At 45.0% G+C, this 27,450-nt stretch overlaps 1 protein-coding gene across 1 annotated transcript in view; it reads left to right on the forward strand.

The window, feature by feature from the left end:
• LOC117053762 (sodium- and chloride-dependent GABA transporter 1-like) overlaps nucleotides 1-15,665 on the forward strand; it is a 31,146-nt gene extending 15,481 nt beyond the window's left edge. Inside the window, exons 10-14 of the mRNA XM_033161874.1 lie at nucleotides 2,832-2,963; nucleotides 4,305-4,407; nucleotides 4,623-4,723; nucleotides 5,298-5,465; nucleotides 15,495-15,665. Of these exons, the coding sequence (XP_033017765.1) occupies nucleotides 2,832-2,963; nucleotides 4,305-4,407; nucleotides 4,623-4,723; nucleotides 5,298-5,465; nucleotides 15,495-15,599 (609 nt within the window). The 3' untranslated portion in view covers nucleotides 15,600-15,665. The remainder of the gene's footprint in view (nucleotides 1-2,831; nucleotides 2,964-4,304; nucleotides 4,408-4,622; nucleotides 4,724-5,297; nucleotides 5,466-15,494) is intronic.
• The last annotated feature ends 11,785 nt before the right edge of the window (nucleotides 15,666-27,450 follow it).

Consider the following 27,450-nt stretch of genomic DNA (forward strand, 5'->3'; position numbering starts at 1 on the left):
TCTACCACCTCAAGCTACTGCTTCACATAGCTTTGTGGTGAGATTATTCGCCCTGTATAAACTGTGAATCAATCAACCCTAGACACCAACTAGAAATATAAAATATATTAATGTAGCTGCATCTCAGAACCTATCTGCACATGCAGCGGAACCATGTGATGCAACTTCTCCTGGGCTGTACAATTCACACTGCAGATGAGGCAGGGGGATAAACTCCTTTTGTCAAATGTTGTGTTGTGAGGGGTGGGGGAGTCCTTGAGCATAGAAAATTACCTGTTTTGGCTAACTTGCAACTCTTCTCCTCCACATTCTAATTTTATAGGCACAGTTTGAATGATTAAATGGGGTAGGCTTTTGCAGTGTGTATAGTAGCAGCTATTATGGAATCCATGACAAATTGATTGGCTTTCAAATTTTAAGAGGAGTGTGTGTGTGTGTGTGTGTGTGTCACGTTGCTTTCCCGCAAACTCCATTTCTTTTATATTGTGTTGGCTATTTATAATTTAATACTCCTAGGAGCTGCAGTGGTAGCTGAATTAGACCCAGTTCATAATTTAGAGACCTTTTAAAAATGACGCAAATGCTAACTGAACAGCCACTTTAATTCATTATATATATTTTTTATTCCACTAAATACCATTTTTCTTAAAGCATTTAATTTTACATGATTTTATCGAGTGCTGCTTGTTTCCCCAAGGTGCCTCTTGGATTCTTTTAAAGTGACAGCTCTCGCTAAGCTCTCAAACACTTCTAAAATTAATGACTTTTCGTGTTGCTTCTTAATCAGTTTGCACACAGAAGTGGCCCACAGGGTTGTGGCGTTCAAGAGTCCTTTTGAAGAGTGACATCTGAGAGCTGTCTGGAGTTGCCCCCACTCAACCAGGCCCATTAGTATTACATATGTCATGACAAAGGCTTACCCCTGAAGCCTTTCAGGTTAAGAATTTTTTTTGGGGGGGGGTGTTCCTCTGACAAACAGCTTGCCAATCAAACAACGGGTGGGGGCAAATTAAGGCCATCTTCTCTATGGATTGCACATCTGTTGTTGGTAAAACACAGACAAACCATATGGGCAAATCCTCAGTTTAAATGGAGAGGCCCTTCTCTGCATCCTATGTAAGTTGAAGGCACAGTTGGTGGCAACAACCAACAGGGCCTTCTCAGTGTCTGCCCCAATACAGTGCCCTGTATAGTATGGATGGTCTCTCTTCTGGCTGTCTTTCACCAGTTGGGAAATACATTTTTATTCTGTCATATTTTACCTGTGTTCTTTGCCTTAATTGGTTGATATCCAACTAAGGGCTCATTCAGACTTCTGTTTGTTCCATGACTGAAATTCCGAGAGATTTTAGTTTTGTTCCATGGCATTCCCTGGGAAAATCTGCTATGTACTGCTGAATCAGAAGGAACGTTTTCTGCAAATTGATGTTGGTTTGTTTGATAAAAGGGAAAATGTAGGTAAAATAAAAGGAGAATTCCCTGGGTGTCTAGGTTCAGTTTTGGGACAAGTAATCTTTGGTGATAGAGCCCCAGCAGAGATTTAAAATTACAAAACATGCAACAAAGTAAGCATGGAAATATAGGTGGTTAGACCTTTAAAATATCCTAGTCTAAGTTGCTTCTTTTAACACAGAAACCCCCCCCCCCCACATTTTGTAGGTTAAAAATGATTTACTTACAAACTGTTCAAATGTCAGATTCATGTGCTTTTCCACACAGCAGCAAGAAAAGACAGGCAGTATAACTTAGGTTCCAAAATGGTAAAAATTTCTAAATTATTTGTATAGAAACACAAAAACGACTTGCTTAAGCCATACAGTCAAAGCTTGGAGCATCCATCTTAGATTTCCTTACTGGTAATGGTGGAACCTGAGAGAACAAAGTATTTGGTAACCCTTCCTCCCACAGTGAGGGGAAGTGGCCTAGCTAAGCCTGGCAGGACAGCTTACTCTGTGGTCTTAACCCCTTCATGCTTCAATTAGACTTAAGCATGTTGGCTATACGAGGCTAATTTATCTCACAGACATTTTGTTCCAATTCAGCAGTAAAAGTGGATTTTCCCAGAGAAAGCGGTGGGACAAAACTAAAGCTTCTTGGACCTGTGACTTGAAATCATATGACAGTGTGGGTGAACCCCAAGTTAGAGCAGACCCAGTGAAATCAATGAAGTTACTTAAGCCCATTGAGTTCAATAGGTCTGCTCTGTGCACGACTAACATTGGATATCAGCACTGTATTTTTAATGTTCTGTATTTAAAAATTATTGTATTTATAATATTTTTTATATATTTTAAGACAACGTGATTTTAAAATTCTCATAGGCTTGTCCTGAGTGGTGCAAAGATGCTAGAAGTGTAGGGTAGAAATCTCCATATAAGTAAATCAAAATAAAATGCAGGTTTCCTAAATTCTCCTCATTCGAATTATAGTTTGCTATTTTTTAAATTAAATTTGTATACCACCCTTCATTTGTAGATCTCACGGTGATTCAAAACATAAAAATACAAGATAGAAACACAAAACAGGCAATAAAAACAAGAATAAAACAACTCCACCAAACAATAACCCCCTCCCTCTCTGCCTTGGGTGTGTAACAATGGTTTGCCTTAAACCGGAAGAGAATTGCCATGAACATGTAATGGAAGGAGAAAGGAAGGGGAGCATACAAATTTGTGGCCCTTTGAACGCTCTTTCTAATAGCATCAAACCACGGTTTGATGTTACGTCTGAACCAAGCTACTGTGTGGATTCAAAGGCTGATGTGAAAAGCTAAGGAGATACAGATTCAACAAGGTGGTTTCTGATGTATTCCTATTAATTTATTCCTGCAGTTTTGCACGGTGGAAGGCTTCATCACAGCCCTGATGGATGAGTTTCCACATGTGCTGAGAGCAAGGAAGAAAATCTTTATTGCAGTGGTGTGTTTAATCTCTTACCTCATTGGATTCTCCAACATCACCCAGGTAATAAAAACGGTGCATACCCTTTTACTATTAGATGCTGATGATCTCTTAGTTTCAGTGCTTATTCAGGTGTGGATCCAATATTCTAAGTCTCTTTTTGGTGGCAGATCTGTTATTCAAGGCCCAAACAAAGCAGGGAGCTCTAAGTAGGCAACTGTTATCCAGTTCAAGTCAGGGTGATCCTTCTGTTCTGGAGCTCTTGCTTGAATAGCATCTGGTGGCTTCTGTTCTTTGACTCTTGGATGGGGACACAGTGTGCTGTAATCATTGCTTCTACATAGGGTCCCACAGCACCAGGCAGTCAGAGCACAGTGCTCTTTTTGGCAGGGAGAGGGAGATGAAGCTCCCTGCTGGTAAATGGTAGGGTCAGGTTGGTCTCCCACTTGCTTCAAAGTTACTCCTGGGAGTTAGGACATGCAGCCTCTCAGTGCAGTACAATAGAGAAAACAGAGACAGGAAGAGAAAGGCAAAGGTAATAAGGGATTGATTGGGACAACTGCAGTTACAGCAACATATAAAGCTGCAATTGGAAAGGAGGGTTGAGGGGTTGAGTCAAAGACCCTGCAAAAAGAGTGGGTATCTAGCTCATCATCCCAGTAAATACCGTAATCGTGTAGAAAATGCTGGAAAAAACCAGTGCACAGCTGATGTCTGTAAAAGAGTAGACATGGGCCCTTTTTCAGGCTAGTGGGCAGCCTTATAATCTCACTACCTTGATCAGACTACCATCCCAGAGGTCTTTGTGGAAATCCATGATGACTGGAGTAAAACTGGAAGATACCAGAAATGTGTGGTTGCATTTCATGCGTTTCATTTTTTCAGACAAAATGGCATGTCTAGGGAGAGCCCAGATCAAGGATCAAGACCATGCCACAGAAGGAGTGAGGGATTCCCCCCTTTCTTCCCCATAGCATGCTCCTGCGGGTGTAGGGCAGTATACAAATTTTAAGAAGAAGAAGAAGAAGAAGAAGAAGAAGAAGAAGAAGAAGAAGAAGAAGAAGAAGAAGAAGAAGAAGAAGAAGCAGCTTGGAAGCTTGGGGATGGGTTTTCATCAGGATCATGGCAAGGGAGTCAATGTTGGGGGCACCCTTCTCACATGGTGAGGTCCCAGCCCTGATTGCTCTGTTTTGCAATACCAGCCTAGTATTTCCATTTTTAAAGAAATGAAAGAAAAACATGCACAACTTCTGTCCTGCAATGTTGTTCTTAACCGTCAAACCTGCACATGAGACAGTATTGCGAAGCTCCAGGCAAAAACCTCCCTTCAAATGAAATTCTAATAATTTCATTTGCTTTGCTTGCTCTCTAAGTGCATTAAGGTCTCGTATTATGTCCCCACAGGGTGGCATCTATGTTTTCAAGCTGTTTGATTATTACTCAGCCAGTGGCATGTGCCTGCTCTTCCTTGTCTTCTTCGAGACCATCTCCATCTCTTGGTGTTATGGTAAGTAATTGCAAGTTGGCCCCTCTTTGTAAACTCCATCAGGGTCAGGATTGGGTTTCCATGGCACTTTGTGCTGGGCCAACTTGTTCGCCTGACTGCCTGTCTGCTCACACAATTTTTGTACCACCAAAAGTGGCAACAATCGCTTAAGGGATTCATCTGAATCCAAAGTACACCTCTCCTGCCATCCGCTTAACAGATATTTCTGATTTCAGGTGTGAATAGATTTTATGGTAACATTGAAGAGATGATTGGTTATAAGCCCTGTGGATGGTGGAAGATCTGCTGGGCCTTCTTCACTCCACTCGTTTGCCTGGTAAGATGGCCAAACCTAAGAACCTCATTTCCTGGCCTGTGGTCTCTTTTTTAAGGGCCAAACTAGACAAGATGGTAAGCACCCATGTCATTAGTCCTTCGTGTGTGTTTCCTTTTAAAACAACAACAGCTGCAGGAGTGAACTGGCTAGGAACTATGGGGTATAGGAATGGGGGCCTTAACCTTTAGATAGAGCTACTTGGTCCTTTGTCTACATCTGAAATGTGACTACTAATATTCCTATCCTCTGTGAACTTGTTTAATGAACTGCACAAGTTACACTGAAAGGAGATTGGATGGGTGCTATTACACAGCCACCCCTGGGGCATGTTAAGAGTAGCTCCCTGGGCTAAGGGCAGCAGAGAAGTCATCTATGGAGAGTCTAGACCAGTTTTTGCTATGTTGGTGCCCTTTAGACATTTTGGACTACCTCTGATGACAGTTGTAGTTCAAAACATCAGGAGGGCAGCAGGTTGGCATAGTCTCATCTAGAAGAAAGGTCAACATCCTCAAACAAATCTGTTGCTTTCCGTGCTGTTGCTGAGCTGCAACATTTTCTTCTTCTCTTTGTTCAGGGCGTTTTCTTCTTCAGTGTGTTTGAAATGACTCCCCTGAGTCTAGGGAAATATGTTTATCCTGCTTGGGGCCAAGGGATTGGCTGGACCATGGCTTTGTCATCTATGATCTTGATCCCAGGATATATGCTGTACTTCTTCTTCACTGCAAAGGGAACGATCCAACAGGTAAGAGCAAATTATATCACCACTTTCCCTGGTGTTGAGTGGAGCAAAGCAAGCAAACCAGCCATTTCACCACAGCAGTGACTCAGGTGCAGAGACATGCCACCAGCAAACTCAGCATGATGTATTTGTTGTTGGACAGTATGGAAATGCTATCTGTCTATTTATGGGCTTTATGTGCTCCCTTTCTGTCAAACACATGCCTTTCAAGGAGGTTGAGCAAAATAGCATAAACACATTCTCATAAAAATAAAACAACCATTGCAAAATAAAAGCAAAAAGCAGGATAAAAGCATTTATTTATTCTTAAAAGCAGCAATTAAGAAATCCAGCAGAAACACTAAGCCCAAACCACAGAGCAAACCAGGGAAACAAGGACATCAAATCTGGAAGCACAGTATAATAAATAACAATGAAAGCAGCAGCCCTTAACTCCCAGGACAGACTTTGCCTGGCATCTAGAGCAAGAATGGGGGACCTGTGGCCATCAAGATGTTTTTGGAATCTGACTCCTATCGTTCCTGACTTCTGCCCATGCTACCTGGGGCTCATGAAAGTCCAATGTCATCTAGAGGGCCATAGGTCCTCATTCCCAGCCTAAAGGATAATAATTAAAGTGCCAGGCAGATCTCTTTGGGGAGGGAATTCTATAGTTGGAATGCAACCCCAGAAAAGGCCCTCTCGCTGGTAGCTAGACACTTGACCTTTGCAGACAACAGCAACTGAACTCTACTTCAACAAGTTCAGTTGTGCAGCAGATTCATATTGGAACAAATTGACTTTAGGTTTCTACTGTTCTTCCTCAGCTTTTCTCAGCTTTCTACTGTTCTTTCTCAGCTTCCCATTGATTGTGTGAGTACAGTGATAATAAAGTCTGTGAAATATTTACAACCCTTTAAGGTAGATCAATATTATTGTACACGTATTGCAGATAGCGTGGTTGGTACGAAATAATAAGGCTATTGTGTGAGTTCACAGTGAGAGTGAGAACTGAGCTTAAGACTTGTTGTTAAAACAACAACTTTCAGCCATTATCTTACACTAGCTTTTGCAGCCTAGAAAGTTCAGATAAACATGTGCTGATTTAGACTCATGGCTCTTTAGACTCAGACCTTCTCAGACACATTTTATCCTCATCATCTATCATCCCTCTTCATATCCTCAAAGCTATTCTTTAAGCTTCTTTCTGATTTTGGCAAAGACCTTCCGTTATCCAATAGAAAGCCCTTCCTTCTTGGAGGATTAAGTGGCTCAGGGGATTGTATGTGTTATGAATATCTGACCTTTAGGCTACTGATTGCACTCTGTTGCAGGCTGATAGACATCATTTCTTAACCTTCATCAGGCTTGGCTCATATACTCTGAATGGCCCAGAACTTAATGAAAATTCATTTGTGGATAGGGGAAATGATGCTCAGGCCATATATTTTGTACTTCCATGTTTGTATTGTGCACACATCAAAGACAGAATTCGCAATCCAGAGGATCTCAGATTTTTGGAACCATATTTTTCTTTTCCTTTAAAAATCCTTGCATCTGTGTTTAAAAGTGGCAGGACCAGGAAAGATGTCTGTTTGAGACCTTGGAAAACCACAACCAGCTAGCTACAGGAATGGAGGCAGATGGGCCAATGAATTAACTCAGTATGGCCTGGTATACATATATTTGGTTAAAGCATCCACATGAAACTGCTGAGCAGAGTCATCTGGAGTTTTGGAGTATGCTGTCAGCAATATGCTGTTGACACACAACTCTACTTCTTCTTCACATCTGCAGGTGAGGCAGTGGATGTGCTAGATCAATGTCTTCTCTCAGCAAAGGACTAGAGGAGAGCCAATAAGCTGAAGCTCGACCCAGATAAGACTGAGGCACTGTTAGTAAATGGTTTCTTTGATTGCATAGACGGGGTCAATCTCTTCTAGATGGGGTTGCACTCCCCCTGAAGGGGCAGGTACATGGCTTGTGGGTAGTTCTCAATCCATTACTGTTGCTTAAGGCAGTGTTTTTCAACCTTTTTTGGGCAAAGGCACACTTGTTTCATGAAAAAAATCACGAGGCACACCACCATTAGAAAATGTTTAAAAATATTTAAAAATTTAACTCTGTGCCTATATTGACTATATATAAAGTAATTTTTCAATTTTTCCCACGGCACACCAGGCAACATCTCGCGGCACACTAGTGTGCCGCGGAACAGTGGTTGAAAAACACTGGCTTAAGGCCCAAGTGGCCTCTACAACACAGAGTGCATTCCATCAGCTTCAGTACCCCTATTTGGATGGGACAGCTTATGTTGCCTACACTAAGATAACCTCTATGTTGGGCTGTATCTGAAGAAGCAAAATGAACCCCTGTGTTGCAACTCAACCAAGAACCAACAAACAAAGCAATGCAAGACTCAGAGCGAAAGCAGCATATCAGTTCTAGAAAAACTCTCTTATACCAATGATATACAATAGCAATAGTCTTCTCTTCTCATGAGGTGGCCAAAGTACTGGAGCCTCAACTTCAGGATCTGTCCTTCCAGTGAGCACTCAGGGCTGATTTCTTTAAGGATGGATAAGTTTGATCTTTTTACAGTCCATGGGACTCTCAAGTATCTCCTCCAGCACCATAATTCAAAAGCATCAATTCTTTGGCGACCAGTCTTCTTTATGGTCCAGCTCTCACTTCCATACATTACTACTGGGAAAACCATAGCTTTAACTATACGGACCTTTGTCGGCAAGGTGATGTCTCTGCGTTTTAAGATGCTGTCTAGGTTTGTCATTGCAGGGGTTATGTTACTTCTGGTTAATTTGACGAACTGAATCATATTTCTCCTTCATCCCTGCAGCAAGGGCTATTTTGATCAGGTTGCCAGAAATTGAACTAGGGACATTCAGCAGGCAAACTGGATATTCAGCTCCTGAGTTTTGCCCTCCCCCCCCCCCCAACACCTCCAAAACTGCAAAGGGAAAAGACTCATAAAGAGATTAGCGATAGTAAAGCAGATGCAAGGTAGCCATTGTCTGACAGTGTCTCCAAACTGAAACCAAAATTTCACACAAGTACAGTTTGGTTAGGAAAGCAGTCAGGGTGTTAGGAGCGAGCCAGCAGTAAATCACACAAAGTAGATTATGTTAACTCTTCATTAGAAAAAAACAAGGACTGCACAGGAGGCCTGATGAGGACAGCAACTCTTTTTCAGTTGGTCTTGCCCCTATGAGGCTATTTGTGAAGACTGAAGGTCTTCCCACAGCTGCTGTCTATGTCCTCTCCTCTCCTGGGTCCTTCCCAAGCAATCTGAGATTGCACCTGCATGTAGATTGTGTCGATTGGGCACAGAGGGCAAGGGCAAGCAAGTGGACAGTGGTTTCCAAGAGAAGAGGCTGAGGGCATATTGTTTTCCCTCACAAAATCTCCCTAAAATCAGCCCTGGAAGTAGCTCTGGGGAATCCCAACTAGGGAACAGAAACGAGGTATGAGCCAAGCTGAAGAGTACAGGGGAAAGTGGAGGAAAGCAGTCAACTGTGAGAAAAATCCTTCCTAGCTGTAAATCTAATCGGAGATCCATTCAACCGAAAGGCAGCTGCTGCCCTCCAAAGAGAAAGCTTCCTTGGACTCTTTGCACCTGTCCTGTGGAGCTGAATAGTTACAGCAATGCAATACCTCCATTTATTGTGCCCAGACGTTAGAAGAAATAGGGAAAAGATCTCTCTGTGCGGTTGAAAGAGGCTTTGATAGGAATTGCTCTTCTCTCTTTGTACAGTTCTCCCTATTCATTTTGCATAATTTGGTCCATATCAGAGCAAAAACACTATTACTGCAGGGCTGAGGCTAGTTGGTGAGGTCAGGCTGATCTTATGTGAGGACAATAAATAAGTATGTCTAGAAGAAAGATAGGCAAAGGGTTGGGGTTAATCAGGCTTGTGGCCTTTCCAGCAGACTGCCTGGATAATGAAATAAATCTGCTTGATCCTAACAAAGATAGGCTTGAATACAAATCCCCTGGAGAACAGATATAGCATTATTTTTCAAACTAGCACCTCAAGTCAAAATTTCATGCTTTCACAAAGAGGGAAACTAGTTAGCTTCAAGGTTATTGGTACTTTAAAATAGCTTTTTTTTAGGCTCGGGAGAAACAAAGCGAAAAAGCAGCTCCTTGCTCTTACAGTTTTCAGACAAGCAACTGCTTCTGGATCCATGTTCGCATAGTCTCCAACTGCCCTGAAAATGCTGGGACCATCATGAAAACCCTTAAGCCATCACAGCTGCTCAAATTCTGCAAGCAGGGAAAGGGAGCGAGGAAGAGTGGGGCAGGGGGAGGAGCAGGAGGAGGCAGCCTGGCCCTTCATGGAAGCACAGTGGGACCTGCAGCGAGGGGGGGAGGAGGAGGAGGAGGAGGAGGAGGAGGACCAACTGCTGCTGCTGTACTCCTCAGCTCTGGTACCACTCAGTGCATCTCAGTATGGTGATGGTGGCGGCAGGAGGGGCCTAAGGGGTCCCAGCTTACGCTGGTGCAAAAGCGTGCTTATAGCTGCTGACCATGGAGACTACGTTGCTGGTGCCAACGTGCCACCTTGTAAACATCTGGCATGGGTGCCTCCTCTGATGCCTTGCGGTTTTACCATGTATCATCTAAGGTTCCTGCATATAACCAAGACAGTTGCTGGTACGGTATTGTTACATACTCCTCTTGGTAACAGCTGTTGGGGCATCTCAGTCTTTCCCCATATTCTATCAGCAGTCCAAGTATATAGGGGGCTCGGGGGTGGGGGGCAGACACTGATGTAGAATAGAATGTCCCTATTTTAATGCGAGAAAAGTTGGAGGATATGTGCTCATATATTGCATGACCCTCCACAGTTGTGTTCAGGATGAAATATAGAGCTGAGCCTGATCATAAACAATCCTTCCCTATCAAAGTCAATTTCACAAGGTAGGGACGGGAGAAGCTCCTGCGTTTTTCATTTTTCTGACCTTAAATTCAGTTTGTCCCAGTTGGGGTTTGTTTGTTTTTAAATCTGCATTTTTTGTGTGCATTTCTCTCAATATGTACATTTTTGTATGCAATTTTGTCCAATTTTTGCAAATGGCTTTCCCCTAATATGATGTAATTTTGGTATGGTATTTTCCACTAGTTCGTGCATTTCTGTGCACACTTTTTGGCTGAAGGGCTGCATCACAAATAGGTGAGGACAGCACATTTTGAAGGCTAGCTGTGTTTCCATTATAGGCTCAGGAGGTGCAAATTAGTTAAAATGCAAACCAAACAAATTTCCCCCCTATCCCTGCTGCAAGTTCAGGGAGAGGTGTTGCTGCTTTCTATCTTGCTGCAAGCGGTAGTAGAGGTGAGTCACTCCTCACTCTAACTCAGTGTTTCCCAAACTTGGGTCTCCAGCTGCTTTTGGACTACAATTCCCATCATCCCTTGCCACTGCTCTTGCTAGCTAGGGGTGGTGGGAGTTGTAGTCCAAAAAAAGCTGGAGACCCAAGTTTGTCGGGTTGGTTTGCGGTGGAGAGTCCATCTACTTTTCCAAGTTAATAGAAATAGGTTGGCTTATTTTCCAAGCCAACATTAGATGTGGTGTTAGGGCCCCTCCAGCTTGGTGTGCTTTGACTGGTGTCTTCTGCAACATGTTCTTGATACAATAATAGTGCATTAATGGTGGGTTTATTCTGCTTGAGTTTGTTCTGCGATGTTTCCCCAATGCTACCACAGGATTGCTATGCAGAGGTGCTACGGTGATGCAAAAGTGGGGTCAAAATTACTGGATTTCAGCTGAAGGTTACAGGATATGCAGTGGCTGTGAATGAAACAGTTTTACAGCCCCCCCCCCAATATCTGCTTGTGCAAACAGTGTCGAAAGCGGGTATCCCATGTTACACCCCCTCCCAGATATGTAGCATCATCAGCACAAATCACAATGAATGTACAATACAAAGGACATCTGGAGGATCCTCTAGTCCAGGCATAGGCAAACTCAGCCCTCCAGTTGTTTTGGGACTACAACTCCCATCATCCCTGACCCCTGGTCCTGTTAACTAGGGATGATGGGAGTTGTAGTCCCAAAACATCTGGAGGGCCGAGTTTGCCTATGCCTGCTCTAGTCCTTGGGAAAACTACATTTCCAAAGGACAATCAGTATTTTTCTTTGGCTGCAAGATGAAAGGAAAGAGAAATTTTCCTCTTCCTGTGGCCAGAGTGCCAATCCCACTTCTGCCACAGCTCAGTAAGTGTTCTTTGAAGGGAACAGGGTTGGGTTGTGTGTGTGAGAGGGACAGGATAAGCCAGGAATTCTTGAGCACTGCATACTTCCAAATACAGGCCAAGCAAGCTCACTGGAGTCTTTAGTTAGAAGAACATCTGCACAACTATGGGACGCATTATTGATCTCATGCTGCGTTCAAAGTCGGGATCCAGATAACAAATGAACTGATTCCTAGGAGGAAAACAAGAGGAAAAATTCCTTGGCTTATTGTATGCAATGCAGAAACTATATTTTGCAACAAGGTTAAAACCATGAAATCCAAAGTTAAGCCCAAATTAGCACCCTCAATTAATTGGTGATAAAAAGCAGATGAGGAGTAAATTGAGGGAGGTTTTCATGGCTGTGCTTAGAATACAATTTCTGTTGAAGGGCAAAGGATCGGCAGAAGCCAAAAATAAAATAATAGTTGACAAGTACAAAGTACATCATGGGCAAATTTTAAACAATATGACTGCAGAGGCACAAGCAATCAGGGGTGGCCCACAACATTTTGCTGCCTGAAGCAAAGGGTAGGATGCCCTCCCTCTCCAATTCTGGCACAATTCTTAGCACTCTTAACATGAATGCCTCTTCCATTGCAGCTGAGGGCAGCAAACTACCTTAGGGGGACACAGGGCAGGCCATGCAGCGCACACCTCCAATATCTTAGCATTGCTGCTGCCCCCCAGCACCTGCCACCTGAGTCAGCTGCCTCACTCTGCCTAATGGTAGGGCCAGGCCTGCAAGCAACTTAAAGGCCAAAAATGAATATTATGCATCATATCCAGGAATGCGCATGAGATGAAATGCGGTGGAAATGCAGTGGGGGCAAAAGAATAGGCTATTCCTAGTGATGGAAAAGGTATTGTATGGAATTATTCCAAATCTTTATTTGATGTCCTCTTCCTGCATCATTCATTCATTAAATGAGTCTCTTCCAGTGAAATATCTCAAAGTTACACCCACCCACACCCACACCCACACCCCTCTTAAAAGGCCAGTTGAAAAAGGATTTTTTAAAGGTTCGTATCTATGCATTTTGCTCAAGTAAAACACTTAGAATGTGAAGTGTGGGATCCTTCTTTCCTCCTGTGCACTCTGACCCTCCTACACAGCACAGCGGGTTGCTATTTTTATAGAAAGGCAGCCTACAATCAATGCCCACTTTCCTCTCTCCGTTCTCCGCTGGATTCTCCATCGTGGCAGCAAACAGCAGGTGGCAGCAGGGAGGTTTGCGTGTGATGCTGTGGCCTCTTGTCTGCAATGATCCTAGATTAGTTTGTAACGGAGCTGAGGCTTGGAGGGAAATTAGATGTTGGTGCAGAATAAAGTGGTTCTGACAGACAGGAAAGATTATAGGCCATTTCAGTCCTACTGAGCATAAATGTAAAGAGGTACACACACACACACACACACACACCAATGGTAGAAACGCTAGGCTAAATGCTTTCTAGACCTCATCCAGGAAAAGGTATTTCAGCTGCCTTCTGATTTGGAAACCGAGGGCTTCTCCCTCTCTCCTGAAGGCAGCACATCCCTGCCTTGTTCAATAACATCTCTGCATAACAGTGCTGAGACAGCGGGGGCAAGTTCTTCCAATCCGTGGTGTGAGAAAGAGATCACAGCTGCCTGCCCCATCAACTGGGCAAACTTTCACCTAGAGGATGGCCGGGCTTCCATGCATGAGATTTAATTCATTAATGTGGAGGGATATACACCCTCCTCTTCCAGTGCAGACAGTGTTCAAAACAACTACGAGTCATCCATCAAAGGGAAAGCAGCACAGGAAACCATTAAAAGCAAAGGCAGGCACACAAAAACAATTTAACTGGTCATTGCACCAAAATTCCACTGGTCTGGCATGTCAAATGCCTGCTTGGAATAAAAAAACAAACCTGCCTTATTTAGGTGGTGGAAAAGGGTCCAGCAGACCTTCTGAGTTTTGGAGTTTCAAATCCAGGCATGGCAAGCAAGAAGGTCATGACCCATCCAGTTAGGACATCCCTGCAGACCATAGTTTATAGCAGGAACGCTGTGTGTTTAAGGACTTACTATTTTATCTGGATTGTTTTGGTTGGAATTGATGTTACTATACTCTGCCTTGAGATCAGCCTGATGAATGCTGTTAGAAATGGATGGATGGATGGATGAAGACAATCCTTTAGATATCCTAGGTCCAAGACCTCCATAGCTAGAAAGGTGATAATCAGCATCTTGAGTTGTGCTCCAGAAACAAACCAGAGGCTGATGGAACAAAGGTGTTATGTACCCCTCCCCAAGGACAACCTACCCTGTCAAACCCCTGGTGCCATATTCTGAACCAGCAGAAGTTTCCAGAGAATCTTTAAAGGCAGCCCCCATGTAAAATACATTGCAGTAATCTGGTCTGGATGTAACTAAGGAATGCTTCACCATGGGCAAGTCTGATCTTTCTCAAAATGAGTGCAGCTGGTACTCTAAGGTGGGCAAAAGCACTCCTAGCTACATGAGCACCAAGGAACAAAACTGGGTTTTTCAGGAGAGCGCTACCCCATACAAAGGAGGCAGAACTCCTGTTCTCAGTTCGGTCCCTTTCCTAAACAGGATCACATTTGGATTAAGCTTCAATTAATACAGAGAAGGCTATCACACTTACTTAGGGTTGAGGCACATGCAGTCCAGTGTTCCATGCCGTGCAGTTGTTTCCCATATTTTATGTGGCTAAATGGCTGCACAAGTTGGACTACATGTTATTACCTTTGCACATGTAGGCCTTTCACAAATGTTGCACCTGAAATGTGGACATCCTGTGAGCCCACACGCAGGAACACTCAATGGGTGTGTGCCCATAACTCTACTCCCCCTGCTGCGTGTGGACTTAGACTGGGGTAGCCAACACGATGCCCTCCATATGTTGCTGGACTACAACTCCCATCATCCCTAGCCAGCATGGGCTATAGTCAGGGATTATGGGTGCAGCATTTGGAGGGCACCACTTTGGCTACACGTGCTCTGTATCCTCGCCTTGTGCCTCTGCCTCATCTTCTATGCTGCATCCCGATTACCTATGTGACTTGCTTCTGCGTCAGATCAAAGGTTCAACCTCTATGTTCTGTCACTGGCTTCAACCTAAGTTGGTTAGAGTAGGGCCTCAGGCCAATGGGCACTTCCAAAATTTGCACCTTTATTGATATTGGAGTGTCTATGTTGCGTTATTTTTCAACTTTCTAATATGCACTAAAGTTGAGTTTTGATATTGACCACCATCGATTAACCAGATAGAGCATGGGGTAGGCAAATTGGTAACCCCCCATATGCTGTGGGTTATAATCATCTCCAGTCAGCATGGACAAAACATCTGAAGAGTACCATGTTTCCTACTCTATCTCAGGAGACTATACTATAACCTTGGTAACATGGCACCCCGTGCAAGGTCAACATTTTACGCCCCCTCCAGCCCAAAGTCAGGTAAGCGAGGACCAGGTTTTGGGAAGGAGGCGTGAGGCTCTGGTAGGATCCTAGAACCCTCCTTCCTCCTTCCCAAAGCTGGGCAAGCGCTAACTAGGCTTTGGGAAGGAGGCAGGAAGGCATCTGCTTGGCCCCTGCACCCTGTGCCAGCAAACCATTCGCTCTGCCCTAAATTTGCCTCTGACTATAACAAGGTGTGGAGTTTGTTACATGGCCCAAGAGCACCGTAGTAGAATTAGTGTAGTGCAGGATGTGCAACACAAGGGAAGATGTGTCCATTTCTGTCCCTTGTTCTTGCTAAGGTTGTTCGTATCTTCTTTGTTTTGGTAATCTTCGCCTATCCTTTGGCCAGCGCTTCCAACTGATGACCCAGCCGACACAAGACACAGACGTTCAGCACAATGGACTGCGACCAAATACTTCACTAAGTGGAAGTGTCTCTGAAGCTCCAGTGTAGGTGGAGAAGAAAACCTTACTGTGGACTGCAGCTGCTCACTCTATGCCCTTTGACCTACTTTGACGCTGCTCGTACTTTTATATATTTTTACCCCACCATTTTTTCCATCTTGGAACCCAAGGCACCATTCACATCTCTGCCATTGGTAGGAAGGAAGGAAGGAAGGAAGGAAGGAAGGGAGAGAGAGAGAGAGAGAGAGAGAGAGAGCCTTATTGGAAAAGCCTTTTTCTGCATTCTTTGAGTGATTTCATATCCCGCATCCTCAAGGACAATGTGAAGGCATCACTTTGCCCCTTGGCGATTCCCTTCCTTATGTGACCTCCTGAGAGGAATCACCTTCCTCTTCTCCACAGCTTTAATGTTGGCTCTCAAGGGCCCCTGTTTGTGATGTTCTTAAAAGCTTTCTTCCTTAAATGCTCCCCCAATTATTCTCCACTGATCAACATGATCTTCCTTTCTGGGCTTCATGTTCTGACTCAGTCTCTCCGTGCTTCAGGATTTGTTTGATTTTTCACCTCATGGACCCAACCACTGCTTCCCATCTCTATCCATTTTCCTTGGGTGGAATGCTCAACCCAACATGTGATACAGACTCTCTCTGTGTGTATTTTTTAAATTAAACAACTTGTCGTATTTCTCTTCCAGGGCTTTTCCCACTTAACTTTCCCCTTCTAACTTTTCTATTCCTTCCCTGTGGCCTTCTGGAATGCCTGCAAGCACTGGGTCTGTTAACTTTCACTTTGCTTCGTGCAGTGCCAAGGTTCTTAGGCACTTAAGGAACCGTGGATTGTTATTGCCACCATATAAAAATGGCCGATTTGCGACTACGGATTAAGTTCCCAGCTGTTTAGCATGAAGCACCTTTAACTTTGGCAGGTGGTGCTAAATTGGTATGAATTGCTCCTGCTGAGCAGCTGAATGGAATGCATGATGGTGCAGAGGATATGATTTGCCAGGATAGAGAGATTAAGGGTCACCAACCTCTTTGAGCTAGTGGGCACATTTTGGATCTTGAGAAAGTGTCATGGGGTCCAGGCAACAAAACGTCTGTTGTGGGAGGGTGGCATGACACAAAGTGGCTACTACATCCTGAAGAGCATGAAAAGAGCTAAAAATACAAAATTGTGCGGGCACGCCTCCACCCCATGAATGCAGAGAAAGCAATCTTCATCAATCACCACCACATTCTTTCACAGAAAGTTATTTGCACCTCTTCTCTGTTCAGAATGGGAGGGGAAGGTGCCCACTTTTCACATCCAGTGAAATGTGGGCATGTTCAAGATAGGAGAGGCTGAGCCAGTGCAAACGGAAACTGAACAGGAACAGCAAACAGTCTCTTGTGTGTTGTGGATTTTTGAGGAGATTTCACTGAGAACTGGTGAGCACACTTGGTGCCATGTTGGTGACCCCTAAACTATTGCTTTGAGCTGAAGTGCCATAGGAGATATTGACCTTTATAACAGGTTGTGGACCTCCAAATGCTGTCAGACTACAGTTCCCGTCATCCCTGACCATTGGCCATTCTTGCTCAGTTGGATGGGAATAAAGTCTAACCACAGCTGGAGGGCTGCAGGGTATCCATTCCTGCTTTATATCTTGGGCTGTCTGCACCCACTAAACCAGCCTTTCTCAACCTTGGGTCCCCAGATGTTGTTGGGCTACAACTCCCATCATCCCTGACCACTGGTCCTGCTATCTAGGGATGATGGGAGTTGTAGTCCAACAACATCTGGGGACCCAAGGTTGAGAAAGGCTACACTAAACCCATGATGACTCCAGGCTTGTAACTAGCCACTTGTCTGCTCTCTTATGGTGGTACAAATTGCAGCCCAGCAGAAGAGCCTTTGTATACAGTAAGTCTGCAAATTGCACACACTTAACTTGTGCACATTCAGCTTCAAATGTTTGGCATAGATAGATGTAGATCTAGATGTAGATGAAAGGGTTTGGGCTTCTGGGGGGAAAGACTCTGGCAATTCCACCCACCATTTCACCCAATGTGTTTTGAGTATACGCAATCTTTAGACACAATCACTGGAATGTAACCCCGAGGTAAGTTGAGGGCTTACTGTATTGGGAAGGAGCTTCTCCTTCTCCTCCTTCTCCCAACCTCTCAGTGTGCCACCAATGACTAGCATAGGTATGTGTGGGCAAGCTGTCCAGTAAAAGTTTGTAGGCTTTAAACCTTTAAAAAATATTACTGCATATTAATTCCACCCTTCTTCCAAGGAGTTGAGGGCAGAATACATATTCCACCTCCTCCACATTTTATCCTCACAATTTCTTTGTGGGGCAGGCTAGGTCGCGGGTGGGCAAACTTTTCAGTCCAAATGTTTCATTTCCTTCCAGGAGCCACTTGTCAGTTGTGAGTTGGCCCAGAGGCAAAAGGGAGGGGTGCCATTTTGAAATTTGCCCCAGGGGCCAAAATGCCTCCTGTGGGCACTCAGGGAGAGCATGGAACAGGTCTGGTGAGGGGTGGGGCCTGGTGAGAGTGTTGAAAGCCAGAGAGTGAAGCCTGGGGGGGGGGCACACATGAGTCCTGGGCCCGAGGTTACCCACCATGGCTAAAGCTGAGAGGTAGTGATTGGCCCAAGGCCACCCAGTACTAGCTTCATGGATGAGTGAGGGTTGAAACCCCTATCCATCAAAATCCAACACTCTTAAGTAGAATGCTGCACTGGCTCCATTTTGCAGGCATATTTTCATGGTTGGATTAATCCATTCATTATTGTTCAAAAGTTTAGAATGTTAAATTATTCATTAAAAGCAATAATTGCATAGCTTCTCCGCTCTGTCCTTAAGTGCCATTATTCATGATTTGTTCCTCAAAGAACAACCTTTCTTGTATCCCCTTACTGCCAGTTAAGCTGCTCCTCAAATACCTTTGTTTTTAAAACATATTTCCCCCCATGATGTAAAGTTGGAACATCTGACATGAGGAGCAGGGCCTTTCCAACAGTAGCCCCAAAGCAGTTTGGCAGTGTCCATCTCTCGTGCACTTTAGGCAAGAAGGCAACAGGGACATGTTGATACTGAAAACCAACTTTCAAAGGATTGGTTTTATTGATTGGTTTTCTTTTCTTCAGTGTTTTTGCTGAGTCGTTTAAACTGTTTTAGCTTTTGTCGTTGGTTTTGCATTTTTAATTACTGTAAGCTGCCTAGAGCATGGGGAGATGTGTGCAATAAAACAGAATATTGTTCCCAGCATGGTGGGAGAGACTTTATGTGTTGCTGGCGGAGCCATTATCTACTCTGGTACAGAAAAGATGAAGATGAGACTGAACTCTTGTCTTCTGTAATCTGAGCATCGTTCTGGACTCTCCTGTGCAGAGTTGGAGGCTGAAGGGGAAACTGAAGAAGTGGAGGAAAATAAATGGAAGTGTGGAACAGTCACATCTCTCAAGAGTCACACAGTGAGGCATAAAAGGCAGTTCCCACACACACACTTCTGCTCTACAAACTCTGGACTTAAATGATGGGAAAATGACCACCAGCTTTCTCCAAACAAGTTCTCTGAACTCACAGGTTTAGCCAACTTACGACATTTGAAAACTTCTGTCTGTCATTTATCTCCTGCCCTTCAGATCCATAGGGAGACTCCAGGTTCTAGCATTAATGAGAGAGGGAGAGAAACTGCTATCTACTTTCTTCACACAATGCATAATTTTTACAAACCTCTGTCACCTCACATTATGCACATTTTTTTCTGAACTCAAGACCCCCTATTGGCCCCACTGCTCTGCAGCCAAAGTTGAGAAAAGTAGCCCATAAAAGCACATTTCTATTACCTGGGATAGCTGTGAATCTCCTTTGATGTTTGTGCTAAGAATGAAGCGCCCATGTTGAGAAACTTTAGTTCACTATCATCCGTGCGGAATGTATAATAATATAACTCCAAGGGTGCCAACAAGCAGGAATTTCTATGTATAAAAGCCTCTGAATAAAACTATCTGATATTGTCGAATGTTATTCTCCCCTTTCCTCTTTGCTTCTGCCGTTTATTTATACCATCATAGAGCTTTTTGCAGCAGCATTGCGTGAGCATGTCCTGTAGAGATATAATTCAATGTTCCTTGAAATACAGAAGAGAGGGTGCTTGCCAAATGCCTTGCGCTGAGGTAAAGGCTGTACAAATGACGTCCATTTGTCTGCTTCGCATAACCGCCACTTCCTGAACCTCCACGTCAACCAAAATGCAGCCATTCTTTGAAAATTGCATTTCTCTGAATTTTGCAACACTGCTCTCCAAACAAAAAATGCATATTTTAGGGAAAAGTGCACCCCAAAATGCATGCATTAGTGAAATTAATGTGCAAAAATGCATTTATTAGGCAAAGTTGCATATTAAAGTGCATATGTTAGCAGAGAAACATGTTAAAACCACACATTAAGCACATAAGGAGAGCCCTGCTGGATCAAACCGAAATCCCACCTATCTAGTGCAGTACCTTATTTCCCAGAGTTGCCATATCCTGTGGGTTTGGGATAGTTATTCACTGTCTGCCTAATCCCAAGGAGCAGTGGGAGTCAGGAGAACTTCAGTAATTTTGTTTATTTATGAGCAACAGAACGACTCAGCGCAGCATCAGGAAAGACCAATGTTCCAAGGGAGAGAATCACACCAAGAGCAGGGAGGGGTGTTTCAATAATAGATCAGGTGCCTCCAAGACAGGCCACACACACTGGAATAGGTACCAACCAGAAGGCTATGGGTAATGCAGAAACTGAATGCTGGAGTCAACTTGCAAATCTGTTGGGAAAAGTCAGACATGGCTATTGGCGTAAAGGTAAAGGGACCCCTGACCATTAGGTCCAGTCGTGTCTGACTCTGGGGTTGCGGCGCTCATCTCGCGTTACTGACCGAGGGAGCCAGCGTACAGCTTCAGGGTCATGTGGCCAGCATGACAAGCCGCTTCTGTCGAACCAGAGCAGCGCACGGAAACACCGTTTACCTTTCTGCCGGAGCGGGCTATTGGCATACACACCACCAAATATTTAAACAGCATGGCTTCCCCTAAAAGATTCTGGGTACTGTAGTTTGCTGAAGATTCTTGGAATTGCCACTCTGCAAGGGGTAAACTACAGTTCCCAGGATTTGGGGGGGAGGGAAAGGCGTGTGCCTTAGATGTATGTTGTGTATACAGCCCTAAGTGGGCACAACTAACTAGTATGCCCTTGCAGGTGGGCTCACCATCTCTTAATCCAAGGGATGAGGGTGTGGTCTGCATCTCTTCATGCCAATGTGGCCCTAAGTCCACACTCAAGCATCGCCATAGCCACGGTCTTCCTGGCTCAACCACCATTGTTTGAAACCCTCGCTTGATCATTTGTCTCACGGAAATGTGTTCGCTGACAACTGCAGCAAAAAAAAGGGGGGGGGGGACAACACGCCAGGCAGCCTGCGATTTGTAGCCAGGGAAGACATGTGCAAGGAACAACGAGGCAGAGCCAAGAGCCCTTATTAAAGAGCGCACTCAGAGATAAAAACCCAAAGCCATCTGTTGCCGTCCTGCATTCAGTAGAGCTGGCACCGTAATTGCTAGCAGAGGGAAACAGGGAAGAGATTCCAGAGGAGGGCTTTTGCACTTAGTATAAGCTTATTATTACAGGCTCAGGAGGTGAATGTGAACAGTGGCAGGGTGGAACGATCCCCAGAGAGCAGATTCTGTCCTTGGCTCTCCTCTCCCCTCCAACTTTCCCCCCACATATCTATGAAGCTGGTGGCATTTCCACATGGCCTGAATAAATGGACCAGCCATGATGGGAAGGATACACAGTACCAATATCGGATGCAGGCTTAGGTGCATTTTTATGTTGTGAACTGCCCTGTAAACTTCAGATGAAGGGAGTTATACAAATTTTAATAATAATAATAATAATAATAATAATAATAATAATAATAATAGTGCTTTAATGCCAGCATTTCCAACTGAGAAAGGGTTTCACTGATTCCCAAGCTCTAAGGCAAGAGTGGGGAACCTTTAGTCATCCTTGGCCATTGGCCATGCTTGCAAGGGCTGATGGGAGTTGTAGCTCAGCAACATCTAGAGGGCCAAGAGTTTCCTAGTCCTGCCATAGGGCAAGAAATTGCCAGGTTCCAGCCTGGCCTGACCTTCGACAGTTGAAGAGTAGGAGGAAGAGGCTGCTCTGTGGCCGCAATGCAGGAGCAACCGATGAGGCTGTCCCTTCCAGAAGTCTCTCTGAGATGCTCCTTCCAGGACAGGATCTGGTTATCCTACGGATGTGATCTGTACAAGGGCTTCTCTGTTGCCAACTCAGGCAAGAGGACACCCCTCTTTGGGCATTATAATGAAGTATTTGGTTACCACACTGGGGGGGGGATAGCATGTATGTATGTACATATGACAATTTCATTATAAAAAGTCTCTAAGCGGTGTGCAACAACTAAAAAACACAACAGTCCAAATATGCAGTGTGGGCTGGAGTGCCCCCAACTTGCTCCCCTTGCCAAATCGTCCTCCCTTTCCCCCACTCCCAATTCCTTTCTCTCCCCCCCTTCTCCCCCCTCTCCTCCCCACTAATTTGAAGCAAAGCCATTGACTAGGAGAGGGTTAAGTCAGATGAGTGCCAGCACCCCGCTGGCAGCTATTGGAGAAGACCAAGAGGGGATTTGATAGCATACTTTAAACACCTGAGGGTCTGTTGCATAGGAAAAGACTTGTTATCTGCTGCCCCAAAGGGCAGGGCTACATCTAAAGGGGTTAGGTTCCAGGGAGGAAGTGGTAGATTTTACTTGAACTTTAGGATACTTTTCTTAAGAGCAGTTCAACAACAAAACTAATTTGCCTAAAGGGTTGGTGGGCTCTCTTCTCACTAGAGCAAAGGCTGGGAAGCCACTTGCCAGTGATTCTCTAGCTCTGAATGTCCTGTACAGGCTGTGACCATTTTGCGCATGTACAATTGACACACAACCACTGATGCTTGGGTCCTTTTGGAATTGGAGGCGGTGGAATGGGGGCAGAACAGGGGCATAATGTGGTGTGACAGACAGGCTTATGCATGCTCCACGGGCACGCATGGTGGCCAAGAATGGAACTCCCATGCAAAATGGTCACTTCCTGTATTGAGCAGTGGGTTGGGCTGCAAAGACGCCTTCCACCTCCATTATGCTGGGACAGAAAGGTCTCAGATATGTGTTGCCAGGTATTTCACCAGTTGCTGATCCTGTGCAGTGTCATGCCGATACAGGCAAGGACTAACGGGCCATGTGATCTCCACATTGCCATTTTTTTTGCATCCCCAGACAGGGAACATCTCTCTAAAACGATGGATGTCTAAGAAAACATCTGCTGAGCTGTTGGTTGCATTCCTTGCCCTTCCCAGAGCCACAATGGAGGCTGGTGCTGATGGAATGTCACTGCAACATTGAATTGAGTAACTGCCAAGAACATTATGACGGTCGCTGCTATGATGACACCTGTCACTGCCAATATGTTATTGCTACACCACCACCAATTCACCGCCAGACTGTTTGCTAGGTCATCGGCGCAGAAACACTGTGGTGGCTGTTAATAGCTTCCTTCTCACATTGCAAGGGTGTCTGCTGTGCTCTCTCAGATCTCGACAATGCGCACACAAATATATTGCTGGGAAGAGGCAAAACTATGATGTCTCTTAAAGCTCCAGGAAGGGGGGGGGGAGCCCTAGGAAGCCCCACCTTTTCCGGCTGTTGGCACTGTTGACTTTAGAAAGCACTTGAATGTTCACAGTGCAAACACAGAGAAGTAAAGTACCACTGCTAAGCCATCAGGGTAGGAAGAAAGATGGCTTGTCACAAGTGAGTTGAATGAGCTGCTTTGAAAGTGGAGAGGGATCCTGCATCTTTAAGTGTTTGGAGGAAGAGTCGTTATATGGCAGGCAAAGCTTGTTGTGCAGGAGATAATGATAAAAGAGACAGTAGTCCCACCCTCCTTTGCACCTAGTGTCAGGGGCAGAGGAAGTGGGGTGCAGTGGAGGCGGTCTCCCCTGGGTGTCTTCGCTGAGGGGGGTGACATTTGGCAGTCGCAGGCGGGCGGCGCACTGAATATCCATCGGCGGCTCGCTCCGCCCACGTGGGCAGCTCACTCTGCCCCCAGCTGCAGGGCGCACATGCCGCTCCGTGCCCCTGAACGGCTAACCTGCACCTGGGAGGGCACCCTCCATGCCATGCCCCCCCCCGGGAGCACGTCCCACCCCCTCGGGAGTGCGCCTGCCCTGGGCAGTGTGGGTATATGCTCCGCCGCTGCCTAGTGTAGTGTAAATCCACTCCAATGCATCATTATTATTTATTTAATGTCTATACCGCCCTTCATCCAGGATCACAGGGCAGTCTGAAAGATAAAAACACAAAAATACATAATGTAGCAACAAACAAAAATACCCCCACCCCAACAGCATTATTATTATTATGAAGGCTCATAAAGAGGTCAAAACTCAATGAGTAGAGCTGGCTTTTTTATTATTATTATTTTACTGAGCCCTGCTCTTGAGCTTGTAAGGGCAGTTTGATCAGCAGACACGAGCAGGGAATAACGTTTCCCCTCCATGCTGCAAAAAGCTCTTGCTTATTTCCCCCAAAGTGAACTTATGTTCCAGGCAGGTTGGTTTCTTTTTTTCTGATCAGTTGGCAACTTAATGTTCTGGGATTGTTTAATTGTATCACTTTCTAGTAGAGGATGCTTTAAATAGGAAGCAGGGGGAGGAGGTTGGCGGGCTTCTAACAACTCCCCTCTTCCCCCAGTAGTTGTGTGCCCAAAATTGGCTGTGTGAATGACTCAGAAGCAGCGCTTTGCATGGCTATGCAATGTGACTGCTGGGTGATCTCTCTCTCTCTCATCTCTCTGGCAAGAGCCACGCAGCCTCTTGTGACTTCTTCCTCCTCCTCCTGATGCTGCTGATGCCCTGCTTCGTTCATATTCATGGCACAGAGGTGGGGGATCAGAACAGACCACGGAACTGCAGCTCTTCTCACTCATCACAGGCATGTTTTGAAGAGGAGCTGAGATGCCACTGGCAGAGGAGGAGGAGGAGGAGGAGGAGGAGGAGGAGGAGGAGGAGGAGGAGGAGGAGGAGGAATTTGAATCAGCACCCATTTAAAGGCGGATTTTTCAAACTCACACTTTCTGAAACAATTCATACAAACGAAACACACACACACACACTCTTCAAGATTCGCATGTATCTGAATTTTGCGATGCAGTTCTCCAACCAACCCAATGCATATATTTGGGGGGGGGGAGTGTGCATAAGAATGAAGGTAGCAGTGAAAATAACATGCAGGAGTATTAGGGGAAATTGCAAAAAAATATGGGCATTAGTCTAAACTGCATATTAAAATCGTGCAGGATGGGTCTATAGGCTGATTCCATATAGACAGCTGCTTCTTTTATTTCTTTCGCCACTGCACATTCAAACTGCTGCTAATAGGCCCTTGCTTTAAGCAAGCATGCCTTCAAAATCTCACAGCTCCAGGAAACCCTATAGAGGTTGGACGCAGCATCTCCAAAGGGGTCGCTACTGTTAACTATATATACAGTAGGATTTTTGTATCCCCGCACACACAGTTGAGATGGCTGGAAGCAGCTGAGAACCTTTTTGGCCTGGCCCTTTCCCGCTGTCTTGTGCAAGAATCAGAAGATGCAATTTCCCTCTTTCCATGAGACAATTCAGCTTCTGTGAACTGCAGACGCACCCGAGTTATTTTTAAAGGTGCGTCAGCTTCTACGTCTGCATCAGCAAGAGAGAGGCATCAATGGCAGTTACAGCAGCAGCATTGGCTCAGGGGAGGGCTTGAGCTGGCAAAGATCCCAGGCTGCTTTCGGTGTGGACTAAAATATGTGATGCAGTTTTTTTGGGGGGGGTCACATAAATTTATGTAGGGCTGGGGCTGGAAGGACTATAAAGGTCTCTGATCCAAGCCTAGGCAACGTGGTAAGAAAATGAGGGAGGCACATCTGACCAGTCAGTGGAGTCTGGCTGGCTTTCACCACTCACCAAGGGGTACAAATTAAGAGTGGTGGAATCCCAGTTTTGCTTGATGGAAGAGCAGTAAGGGAGGGGAGGATCCAATGGCTTGTTCCTTGAGTTGTTGTCTGTGATACTGATCAGTATCATAGAATCACAGAATTGTAGAGTTAGAATGGACCCCAAGGGTCATCTAGTCCAAGCCCCTGCAATGCAGGAATCTCAGCTAAAGCATCCGTGACAGATGGCCATCTAACCTCTGCCTAAAAACATCCAAGGAAGGAGAGTCCACAACCTCCCAAGGGAGACCATTCCACTGTTGAACAGCTCTTACTGTCAGAAAGTTTTTTCCTGATATTTAGTCAGAATCTCCTTTCTTGTAACTTGAAGTCATTGGTTTGAGTCCTACCCTCCAGACCAGGAGAAAACAAGCTTGCTCCATCTTCCATATTTGAAGATGGCTATCCTATCTCCTCCCAGTCTCCTCTTCTCCAGGATAAACATATCTGGCTTATTCAACCCTTCCTCATAAGGCTTGGCTTCCAGAACCTTGATCATCTTGGTTGCCCTCCTCTGCACACGTTCCAACTTGTCAACATCATTCTTAAATTGTGGTGCCCAGAAATGGACACAGTACTCCAGGTGTGGTCTGACCAAGGCAGAATAGAGCGGTACTATGAGTTCCCTTGATATGGACACTATACTTCTGAAGAAACAGTTTAATGCCTATATCTTTAAGCAAATCTACTTTGTAGTGATATCATTCCTCAGGGGTTGAGGGTTGACACAGAGCACATGCAGGCAGTTCGTGTTGAGTCAGAGAGCTGGTCCAACTGCCTCAGTACTGCCTACATTGCTTGGCAGTGGCCCTCCAGGGTTTCGGGTAGGGGGTATTATAAGCCCTACCTGGAGATGCCAGGAATTGAACCTGGGATCTTTTGCATGCTAAGCATGTGTTCTTTATAGCAGATATGGTAGAAAGGGAAATAGCTTGCTCTTCTCAAAGCACAATAATAATTCAACTTTAAAACCCAACTAATAACGCAACCCAGTCATAAATCTTTAAAGCTTATCTAGATGTGATATTCATAACGTTCCCCAAGCTGAAGGTCAATTGAGATGTTAACATGTCAGAGCAGATATAGCAGAGGGGGAAACGACTTGCACGTCTGGACACATATTCATAACTCAACCTAGCAGAGGACATGACTTTCTGTGTTACGGTAAAGGAGACAACGGGCATGGGGCGTGGATGTCAGCTTCCCACAGGTCTCACAGTGTTAGGGGCTTCTTGCAGGGTCTGCCTGTATGTATTGTGACAGCTTGACATGAGCAAAGAGTAGCCAACAGATACTGCTAAGGACTTGGGCCATTTTCTTCCCTGTCCAGACTTGACTTTAAAAAGAGGATTGCGCCAATTCATGTTGGATGAGGCAATCAATGGGTCCTGGCCATGAGGGCTGTGTTCTCCACTGTTGGAGGCCGGTTTCTGGGAATCAACAGTGGAGAGAGTGCTGTTGAGCTCAGGTCCTGCTTGCGAGCTTCACCCAGGCATCTGGTTGGCCTGCTCCGGCAGAGCTGCTGTTTGCACAACTTTTTCCATAGAGATGGATGGTTTGCATAAGGATACGTTCTGTTTCCTTCTGTTTCGTTGCTTTGTGCATCTAATGTACTTTCCCAATTGCACTTATACAGTCAGGCTCATAGCCTGAAATGAACTCCACGGCATATGGATCTGACTGTGAACGAGAATGGCGAACTGCAGACTCAGACAAGCACAGCGAGTCTCTTCCCTACCAATACCTCTGAATGGTGCAACATTCAGGTCAGCCCTCAAGTTACATCATGGCGACTCCTGCCCCCATTTATTTATTTTTAATCTACGTGA

The sequence above is a fragment of the Lacerta agilis genome, chromosome 10 (genome assembly GCF_009819535.1).
Source record: "Lacerta agilis isolate rLacAgi1 chromosome 10, rLacAgi1.pri, whole genome shotgun sequence".
NCBI classification, from domain to species: domain Eukaryota; kingdom Metazoa; phylum Chordata; class Lepidosauria; order Squamata; family Lacertidae; genus Lacerta; species Lacerta agilis.